Here is a 10,193-nt window from a genome sequence, read left to right as displayed (position 1 = left end):
ATGGGTGACTGGAGCTTTCTAGGGCGGCTGCTGGAGAACGCTCAGGAACACTCCACAGTGATCGGAAAGGTGACTGACGGTCAAACATGATGAAAACAAACAGAGTGAGCTCATGAATCTTAACCTTCCTCTCTCCCACCCAGGTCTGGCTGACCGTCCTCTTCATCTTCCGTATCCTGGTGCTGGGGGCAGCAGCAGAAGAGGTGTGGGGAGACGAGCAGTCCGACTTCACCTGTAACACGCAGCAGCCCGGTTGCGAGAACGTCTGCTATGACGAGGCCTTCCCCATCTCCCACATCCGCTTCTGGGTGCTGCAGATCATCTTCGTCTCCACGCCCACGCTCATCTACCTCGGGCACGTGCTGCACATCGTCCGCATGGAGGAGAAGAGGAGGGAGAGGGAGGAGGAGGTCAGGAAGGCCGGACAACACCAGGAGGACCATGACAACCTCTATCACAACAGAGTGGGTGACGGAGGAGGTGGGAAGAAGGAGAAGCCACCGATTCGTGATGAGCATGGGAAGATCAGGATCCGCGGGGCGTTGCTGAGGACGTACATCTTCAACATCATCTTCAAAACTCTGTTTGAGGTGGGCTTCATCCTGGGACAGTACTTCCTGTACGGCTTCCACCTGAGGCCGCTCTACAAATGTGGGCGCTGGCCCTGCCCCAACACGGTGGACTGCTTCATCTCCAGGTGAGAGGAGTTGATCACAGGACATCTGACCCTTGTGTTTGAGAGCTAAGGTCAATGTTGGGGTCATGCATTTACTCATGATAGTTAAGGACATTCTCCTGAGCAGCTAAATGTGAGAAAGCAAATGTCCAAGAGAGACAGAGCCTCTGGAGAGGAGGCTGAAAATGAAAAATAAAACAATATTTGAAACTGCTAAGAACTGATCTGTCTCATCCTGCTGCTCCACCTGTCGGCTCTTATCTCAAATGAAACAAATTACCTCTGTTATACAGTTTCCTGTCACCTGAGTTTAATCTGTTTTTGTTTCTCTTCCGAGGCCGACCGAGAAGACCATCTTCATCATCTTCATGCTGGTGGTCGCCTGCGTCTCTCTGCTGCTCAACCTGCTGGAGATCTACCACCTGGGCTGGAAGAAGGTCAAGCAGGGCGTCAGCAACGAGTTTGTGTCCGACAGCGAGTCGCTGCTGCTGTGTGCCGCCCGGCGCAGAGACGCACAGAGGATACCTGAGCAGACCTCGCCATCCGTGCTCAACTGTTTGTCGGCGTATTCCAGTGGGGGCGCGGCGGGGGGCGGAGACGCTGAGGGAGGAGCCTACAGTCAAACAGAAGAAGCCTCCAGAGGTTTGGGCCCTAACATGGCCGCCGAATCGTTGCCAACAGAGCTCAAGATGGATGGCGCCCCGTTCCACCCAGACGACTTCCTGCTGGAGAGGCTGCCCACTTCCTTTTATGGCAATGGAGACACAGTGAGCGTTGGAAGCCGCGGGCAGCTGAGGGCGATGGAGCAAAACTGGAGCAACATGGCACTGGAGCTGCAGGATCTGAATGGAAAAGACTCCTTCTACCCTCCTCCTCCTCCCTCTCCTCCCACCTCGGCCTCCTCCTCCCCTCAGGGGGAGATGACCCCACCGCCTCCTCAAGAGGTGCAACGCTCCATGTGTCCCACGCTTCCTCGTAATACCCCTCTGTACCCCCTCATGGTGGAGGAGAGGGCGTCGGATGAGGTAACCACTGTCGCCACAGCATCTTGGATGGTCCCGCACGACGACTTCACCGTGGTGACCCGGGCGGAGATGCATCAGCCTCCATGTGCTGCGGCGACAGACATTCGGAAGCCAAGTCGGGCCGGCAGGGGCAGCTGCGTCCGAGCTCGCCCGGATGACCTGGCAGTGTAGCTGCAACACACACGTGCACAACCGTACACACAGGCCTGAAAAACCTACAGATCATATGCAGTTTTTCTCATGAAACTCCACAAGCACATCCTCCAGAAGAAGACTGACGCTCTGAGGCAGAAATGTTGAGAAGCAGCTGGAGTCAGAATCACCAAGCAGAGGAAGGAGTTTGGCCAGATTACAGCGACACATCTGTAAACTCACTGTTCTGGCCACAGTCCCTCTAACACACACACACACACACTCTTTGTAAAGGAGTTGCAGGAAGGTGCAGGCCCATGAAATGGGAATCACAGACACACACACTCACAGTATAAAGGTGATGATGATAGGTTTGGAAGCGGAGAGGCAGCGATATTCTTTCATTTTCATCTTTTTACTTTTATCTCTTTGCGGCGACATCACACGAGAGGTTTGCACTTTTGTTTCTTTCTTTCTTTTTTCTTTTTGTTGCGTGACGGTGGAGCTGTGTGTTTGTCCAACTGTGTGTTTGTGTGCACAGCGTTTACCCGGCCTGTCATTTCAATGAAGAGAGGGATGCTCCGACTGAAGCTGTCCCACCCTGAGACATAGTCCTTAGGCTTCCCAGGCTGTGTGTGTGTGTGTGTGTGTGTGTGTGTGTGTGTGTGTGTGTGTGTGTGTGTGTGTGTGTGTGTGTGTGTGTGTGTGTACCTTCAGTTGTTTCCGTGTTTACTAGATGACATCTCTGCAGTTATATCAGGGTTAACTATGCAAAGTTTATAAATATGTAAATATATAATGATTAAAGTATTAATAGATGCAACAGGATATATAACTAAACTACATATGTTTAAAAAAAAGTTGTGATCAAGCAGCAATTCAGAAAGATTTGACTCAGAAATCCAAAGAAGCTTCAGCGTTTCCTCCCATTGGCTCCACTGGTCACTTTATGCAAAAACCCAATGTTGGAAGAGTTGATGCAAATCCAGAAATTATTGAAGCGTTGCAACTTGAGCAGAGCACAACGGTCAGTTCAGCTTCTTCCTGGTGCTTGTGTTTGCAGTGTGTTGCAGAAGTGTCGAGCTCTCCTCGGTGCAGGCGGACTCCAAGTTATATTCTTATAGAGCTGTAGAATGAACAGTAGCTTTTAGAGCCTTTTCAAAACCAGAGAAGTATGATCTACCAAAGTGATTTATTCTTCTAACCCTAGTTCTTTACTGATATCCCACATAAAATGTTAATTTTCCTGTTCTTTAATTCCTGCCAAAAAGAAAGAAAAAATATATTTTGTATTTAAAATGGCCGATATAAATTCAGTTGTGTTGCAGCAACTTCCCAACAGCGTTTACACGAAGCATCTGCTGATCCATGAACTTCTTTCTGCATCAGAACCTTTGGCACTGAGATCATTGGCCCCTCAAGGTGTAGTTCTACAAATCTTAATTGTTTCCTTAGTTTTAATGTTGTCATGAATGCAACCACTTCTACACACCATCATAAACATTAGTTAATAAAGTATTATTATAAGGTATATATATATATATATATATATCTTTATATATACATTTTTTAAGATCTGACCCCTGAACCCTAACAATCATGGCTTCAACCCCGAGATCAGTTTTACAACATTTTCATGAATCTACTGTGAAGAGAGAATTCCACAAAAAGACATTATGTTGAACTTTGTCTCTAAACCAATTTTTCTTTATTTTTATTGCTGATTATTTTTCAGAATCTTGTTGTTCCGAGCTGTTCCTATTACCTTTAAAATGTAGATAAAGATTTGCACATTTAGATAGTTAGGGGCGTTGTTATGAAGATGTGAAGATATAAATAGAAAAGACAAAATAACAAATAGTGTCCCAGGAGGGAGGATATGAAGGATTTTAACATATTTGTGTTTTTTCATGGGAATAATACGATGGGATTGACACTTGGAATGGACAAGACAGTTTTCTGTACTGAAAATAAATTGGGAGACTTAAACACTTTGGAATACAGATGTTGTGTGGTGGGATTTTTTTACAAACTGGGACAAGCCCCCCCGCTGTTACTCCCACTGTAAAAAAAGTGTCTTTGAAGAGAAGTGCCTTGCGTCGGAACCTTATGTGAAAGAACATGTTGATGTAAATGTTAATTTACCTCAGATGTTTACAGAACTGTTACTGAATAAACTTTTTGTATCACACTGGTTCTCTGTCATGGTTGGTGTTTTCTTTGAGGATGAATGAACCCAAACACTGGATCCTGTGGGAACTGGATTGTAGAATCTGATGACACTGGAAATGTTTGAAGAATAGATTCACTACAGTTTCATCTCTCGACTGTGTTTGCTGTGGAAAAAGAGCTTTGTTCTCCACTTGGGAAAGAACTCAAGAAGATGCATCAAAATGTTAAAAACTATTGTATCTGTTGGGATCAAACAAATCAAATCTTAGTTTCTACGATTTGGAAAAAACATACAATTAAATAGAATAAATAAAAGAATGCATGTTGATTAAATAGACCTAATAAAACATTAGAATGATCTCAGCTCCACTCATTAATAGTGCTTGTTGGCTGTGAGTTTACGATGAGAATTGTCCATACTGTCTGCTATGCATGCGTGCACGTGCACTGGTGTTTCTATGTGCACTGGCATGTGTGTTTTGTGTGTGTGTGTGTCCATGGCCTCGCCCATCAGGCTGTGCTGAGGCCAGCTCTTCTTTTATGTCTGCTCAATGTCCCGGGGATTTTGGTTGAACAAAACCTCTCCAGGGAGTGAAAAGGCCTTGAATGCCGACTAATACCGTCCCGACCTCTGGACTCCTGCAGGCCGCGGGTACGTGTCTGTATGGTCCAACGTGTCGGCTGGTGAAACTACTGTATAATGAGAGGGACCAGGACCCCTCAGGAAAGCAACTGGCACCCAGGCCAGATTTGGAGTATTATTGAAATTCACATCAAAAGAAACAGCCTCATAGATTTCAATCGTATAAATATGTTTAATTTTTTTGATATCAAGATCCATAAATGAGCAGGAAATTGAACTTGAATGAAGACACAAGCTCCCAGTAACACTCTGTCATCCAGAGGGAACAGGGACGTGTTTAGATGTATTTTGTGATGAACGCTTGGTTTTTATTAGCAGGAAATGTGTCTGTGACTCTGTTGTGGCTCAGCTGTTGAATATTACTCCATTTCTACGAAGCCTTTTAACTTTATTAAACCCTTTTCTTGCAGGAAATAAAGTTTCAGCCACCGGCAGCTTTTCTAAATTGGGGCCAACATCTCAGAGATTGAAGTTTGGAGACTTTTACTGAGCTTGCATGGAACTTGCATTGCAGCTAGTTTAAGGCAGGCTCCTTTGCTTATGTATTTAATGCAAAATACCAACTTGGATTTCACTAAATTAGGTACATATGCAGATTTACGTTTTGAAATGATAATTCATCTTGTTACAAAGCTCGTCTTGGTTTTACAGGGAATCTGATTCGGCCCTAATCACATTCATTTGAGCAGTGGGCCATCTAGTGGCCAAACTCTGGAACTATTTTGTGAACCTCCCTTTGTTCGGTTTTCAATGAGTTAAAGTAACGAACCAGATATAAATGATGATCTTTTATAGAAAATGTCTTAATAATCACCAAATCTGATTTAAGCTTCTTTTCATCGGCTTCCAGTAAATTTTAGAAACCCTTTTAATTGTTTCTTGATTTCTTTGTAAATGTTAATTATTGTTTAGCTTCATTTTTTCCTCTTTAACGTGTAAAGCACTTTGTTGCTGTGCATTTAAAGCTGTTAAATAACGTTTATAATAACTACAACTGACAGATTCAGATTCTTTCAACCTTTTATTCGTCAAACCTTCCAGTGAAGAAGCGAGATGATTCCATCTTCCATTGATGATGATAGTGTACACGTCAGCATGTGAATCAAACACTGTCTCCCTGTTTTGTTTGGTAAGATCCCTGCCTCCTATTTCTGACAACCCATCATCTCTGGGGTGATATCCTCAGCCACAGGAGCCATTCTGCCCATAGCCAATAACATGGGGCTGTCATAGTGGTAATACTGGGAGCCCTTGAAAACATCAACTCCGTTTGGACCACACAAAGCAGCATCGAGGTCGGATAGAGGCAAGGGCAACCTTTCGATCACCACCCTGGGCGTGGCGGTGAGGTCCACGACAAGCATTTCTTGTCCTGTTGAAAAGAAAAATGAGATGTTTGTTAATCACATGCAGGCAAACAGCTAAATGATTTACAGTTGAATTTCTTTTACCTTGGATGATGTGGACCTTGTTGTCGTCGTCACAGAGGAAAGCAGCGTCCACGCGTCCTGCGATGCCCAGCTCCTCCTTCAGGGACTTGGGGTAGCCTTCGACCAGGGTGTAGTGAGCTCCTCCTTTAAAGATGTAAACCTCCTCATCCTGCAGGGGGATAAAAAAGGACACTCAACACCTTTCTGAAGACAGCACGAGGAGGGACGGCCATTAGAAGATCTACCTTAATCATGTAGAATTTGTCAGTGTAGGAGAAGACGGCATCCACCCCGTTGGTCACCTGTCTCCACGACCTGGTGATGGGGAAGGCGTGAAGCCCGTCACGCCGAGTGTCCAGACGCATGTACACTGGGCCTGAGCACAGTGGGGACAATGTGGAGAATAAAGCTTATTTTCAAAATAAAGCTCTGCATCTCCAACTATCGTTTAGTAAAATTTGGACAATAAAGTTTTAAAAAACGTTACAAAGTGCAAAAAAAGCTACATGGGCGTGTCTAAACGGGCTTGGTTCTGGTGGGCGTGGTCTGTATGGGCGTATTTCGTGGTGGGTGTCGGCTTGATTTCATTTCCTGTTTGTTGGAGGAAGTGGAGACACATCGGCCATCTTTATTTTTGGTCTATGGAAACAATCACCTTGTGGCTCCTGTTTGTACAAGCTGCTCTCACACAGTGTCTATGGTAAGAACAGTCAGCAGGGGATTAGCTTAGCATAGCTTAGCTTAGTTAGCTTAGCTTAGCTTAGCAGCAATACACTGAGAAACAGCTGTTCCATCACCACCGACTAGGAGCAGCCAGGTCCGTCACTCTTTTGTGTCCCCTGGAAACATTTCCAGAGTCGTTTTCACTATTTCCTTTTGCTAAAGTTACTAAAAATGGCGCCTACGTGAATCATACCTGCAAACAAATATTTTTTGCCCGTGGCGTCAGTGCTGATGGCGTCTAATTTGATCTCACTGCATTTAGGGACTTTGTGATCTCCTCCGTGTCCTGCAGTGAAAATCAGAGAGGACACATTTATAAAATAAACACTTGAATCTAAACGATGCAGGATTTGAAGTGTTTCCCTGACTCACCGAAGCTGTCACAGCTCATGAAGTAGTCGCGGGCGTCTTTGGGGTACAAGCCTCTCACCTCTCCGGTCACCGGGTTAAACCTGGTGAAGTTGTGCCCATTGAAGCAGTAGTAGTGCTCCAGCCAGCGTAGGGCCGAGGTGCAGACGGGCAGATGGGACCACGTCTTGGTCTTCAGCGTCTTCGTGTCAATGTCGTACACGTGCACATCCTGTCCTGTGAGGAGAGAGAGAGGCTGTCAATCATCTCCACCACTCGTTCATTCATCTTCTGTATTGGATTTGATAATAACTGATGATGTGGGGCTTCGTTCAGCAACATCTTCTGCAGACTTCAACCGATTGAAACCATTCAAACATGGAAATGTTCAGGACATTAAATCCTTCAACCTTTAGGTGTGTTCTCTTTCTCAAACACTGAGATTTCTCTGCCATATCATAATTAAGCTGAAGGCAAACACACCCTTGAAGAACAGAACTGAGTCAGCCATGCACTCTCCGGTGGGACACTCCACAGCAGCGTCCAGGTGAGAGGGGACTCCTGGGAAGTCCTCCTGGATCTCTTTCGGATAACCCTCCTCCAGAGTGTGGTTGTAGTAGCTGAACACTTTGTCATCCTGGAGATTAGAAAAAGAAACATCTGTCTCACCATCTGATCTTTGTTTTTCTTTAACAGACTTGCACTAAATTCCTCTGAGGGTCTTACCAGGAAGAAATAGATGTGATCATGGTCCTCTGGGTTCTTTGTGTTGTGCATGCGGAACGCGGCGTCAACATGGCCGATGTGATGGATGTCGTCCAGCTCCTTGAAGGACTCGTTGGAGAGCTGAGCCGAACCACGGAAACCCTTCCACAGGTAGGCGCCTGAGAGAAACCTCTATTGTTATACTTTTTCTAAACAGTACAAAAGCTTCTTTGATAAAGAGGCTGATACACTGGGGATGTTCAAGCTTAATTCAAGATTCACCTTTAAAGAAGAAATGGCTTCCTTTCTCGTCAGGAGTGATGGCATCGAACTCGATCCCTTCACACCGGTCTGGAACAGCAGCCCCATCTTTATTCCACAATTAGAAATAATGCAACTTAAATAACCACTAATGCTCATGAAATGATGGTTTCACAAAATGTGTGAGGCTCATTGCAGAGACATTTAAAAACCCACCGTCAGCGGCTGAACCGTGTGGAGGCCTGTGAAGGAGCAAAAAGATCAGAGTTACTTTTCATTTTCCAAAGTCCTGCAGTCGGGGTGCTTCAGGAAACATGACAACTCAGCTTCTCTTGTGTTTGTTCATCTGATCCACAGATTGAACTTTGAACCAGCAAACAGAGTTTTCAAACTACTGGTCAGTGACTTGAGCATTTACTTTACATTCTGCACTGGTTTCAAACTGATAAGAGACGATACAGAGCAGGCAGTTTAACCCTAACCCTAATCCACCAAAAAGTCTTTATTAACATGTATGTTCATAAACCCATTCGTTTTTCTATCAGTTTATTTATACGTGTGTGTTTGTTGCTGATTTACAGAGCAGGAAAATATGTGAGAAACTTAAAAATGTGAAACTAAATCCAACGAGAAATTGCTTCCCTCTTCAAACTTCATGCACGAAGCCTTCCAGTCTAAATGACATATCGCGAGTGATAATTAATTCAAGTAAGATGATTAATACTCACGCTGGGGCTCCGCTGACGGAGGCCAGGGCCAAACCCAGAAGCAGAAATCCGGTGAACAGGTTCATGTTGTGGTCCTGATGAATCACTGTGGAGAAGTAGCTGTGCAGCAGCTGGATCTGCACTTTTATACTGAAGTGTGTGTGTGTGTGAACATGTTAGGTAACTCCGTGTGTGTCTGTTTGCGTAGATGATGATGGGGCTGCCGGGAATTGTGTTGTTGCAAAAACAGGGGATTTCATGATGAGTCAGAATCATTCGTTTCAATTTACCCATCTGATAAATGTTATCTTATAAAAGTGAAAGTTTCATGTGCAGCTATAGAATAATGTTGGTATCTGTATTTAATGTTATATATTAATGCTGCTAAAGCTGCACCGATTGATTTACCCTTGATGCAGATTTCAAATGAATTTATAATTTATCATTATCCAAAAGCTCATGCACATAACCTTTGAGATTGTGTGGTAATGTGCGAATAACACAAACAGTTTAGATTAAATACTATTTACTGTCTAACACATTTTATTTTTTTGTTTACAATAATATAGTATTCAGTATCTTTAGAATCCAACTATAAATAATTACTTAAACGCCAAAAATGAATGCATTCAGTACAATATCTATAATTATATTATATTTATTAAAAATTAGTTCCCCTTAAACAATGTTTGATGATTATCAGTTGTAGTATGGGTGTGTGTGGGCAGTAGCCAGTAAAAACAACATCATGCAAAATTGGATTTAACATAATAAAGTTTAATTGTTTTTACTCACAGAAACAGTCAAACTTCTTTAGCTCCTCCCTAAGTCAACGTCAAAGTTTGATACAAGGTTATACAAAGTTCACACATTTGTCTGGATTAGTGATCAATTCGATCTTTTGCAACATGAGTGTGATTCACTAAATTGTGAACTTTCAATCAGGTACAAAGAATCATGATTCACCAAATGTTAGAAACACTCAGGGTTAACCTAGGAACATGCAATAGTATTATTTATCTACTACTTGTATTCTTTCTGTGCTGAATAGGTGTAAGAAAAACATATTTGCTAATCTTCTACACTTGCTTATCATAATGAATAAAATCATGACCCATTATCTCTATAAATCTCAGATTATAACATATAAGAGGTCGAGGCTGTAAATTCAACTCAAAGAAAATCACATCATACATTTCTGATACAAATATAATCCCTCTGTTTTTAGTGATTAGTCTGAGATCCATCCACATCGCTCTCTGTCTTCCTCTGTGGTTTATTTGTAGCGGTAGATCTTGAGGCAGTGGTTCATACTGTCCGACACCACCATGTGTCCGTCAGGCAGCAGAGCCACACCCCTCGGACTGCTCA

At 43.6% G+C, this 10,193-nt stretch overlaps 2 protein-coding genes across 3 annotated transcripts; one reads left to right on the top strand and one right to left on the bottom strand.

Annotated features, from left to right (window-relative positions):
- LOC128430995 (gap junction alpha-3 protein-like) lies at positions 1-1,872 on the top strand. Of its 2 annotated transcripts, XM_053417172.1 has the most exons (4): positions 1-69; positions 144-697; positions 1,014-1,287; positions 1,366-1,872. In XM_053417172.1, exons 1-4 carry the CDS (start codon positions 1-3, stop codon positions 1,870-1,872), a joined length of 1,404 nt encoding a protein of 467 aa, XP_053273147.1. The 2 variants fall into 2 exon arrangements, with proteins under 2 accessions (XP_053273147.1, XP_053273146.1); XM_053417171.1 differs by having other exon boundaries at positions 1,014-1,872.
- A 3,784-nt stretch (positions 1,873-5,656) lies between these two features.
- On the bottom strand, positions 5,657-8,978 carry hpxb (hemopexin b). Its single transcript, XM_053417394.1, has 10 exons — positions 8,844-8,978; positions 8,332-8,357; positions 8,137-8,223; positions 7,876-8,033; positions 7,633-7,786; positions 7,174-7,386; positions 6,995-7,087; positions 6,324-6,454; positions 6,100-6,247; positions 5,657-6,020 (listed from the first exon to the last, which is right to left on the bottom strand). The coding sequence occupies exons 1-10, from the start codon at positions 8,906-8,908 to the stop codon at positions 5,794-5,796; spliced, it is 1,302 nt and encodes a 433-aa protein (XP_053273369.1). The 5' UTR covers positions 8,909-8,978; the 3' UTR covers positions 5,657-5,793.
- Between the last annotated feature and the right edge of the window lie 1,215 nt (positions 8,979-10,193).

Source organism: Pleuronectes platessa, chromosome 24, assembly GCF_947347685.1.
Source record: "Pleuronectes platessa chromosome 24, fPlePla1.1, whole genome shotgun sequence".
In the NCBI taxonomy this organism is placed as follows: Eukaryota; Metazoa; Chordata; class Actinopteri; order Pleuronectiformes; family Pleuronectidae; genus Pleuronectes; species Pleuronectes platessa.
The sequence above is the reverse complement of the archived record's forward strand: the minus strand, read 5'-3'. Positions and strand labels throughout refer to the sequence as shown.

Excerpts from the sequence above, each read along its gene's own strand:
- LOC128430995 (XM_053417171.1), top strand. The coding sequence starts at position 1 with ATGGGTGACTGGAGCTTTCTAGGGCGGCTGCTGGAGAACGCTCAGGAA. Across the intron at positions 70-143 it reads ACTCCACAGTGATCGGAAAG|GTCTGGCTGACCGTCCTCTT; the intron begins GTGACTGACGGT and ends TCTCCCACCCAG. Across the intron at positions 698-1,013 it reads GTGGACTGCTTCATCTCCAG|GCCGACCGAGAAGACCATCT; the intron begins GTGAGAGGAGTT and ends TTCTCTTCCGAG.
- hpxb (XM_053417394.1), bottom strand. The coding sequence starts at position 8,908 with ATGAACCTGTTCACCGGATTTCTGCTTCTGGGTTTGGCCCTGGCCTCC. Across the intron at positions 7,787-7,875 it reads ATCACATCTATTTCTTCCTG|GATGACAAAGTGTTCAGCTA; the intron begins GTAAGACCCTCA and ends TCTAATCTCCAG. Across the intron at positions 7,387-7,632 it reads CTCAGTTCTGTTCTTCAAGG|GACAGGATGTGCACGTGTAC; the intron begins GTGTGTTTGCCT and ends CTCTCCTCACAG.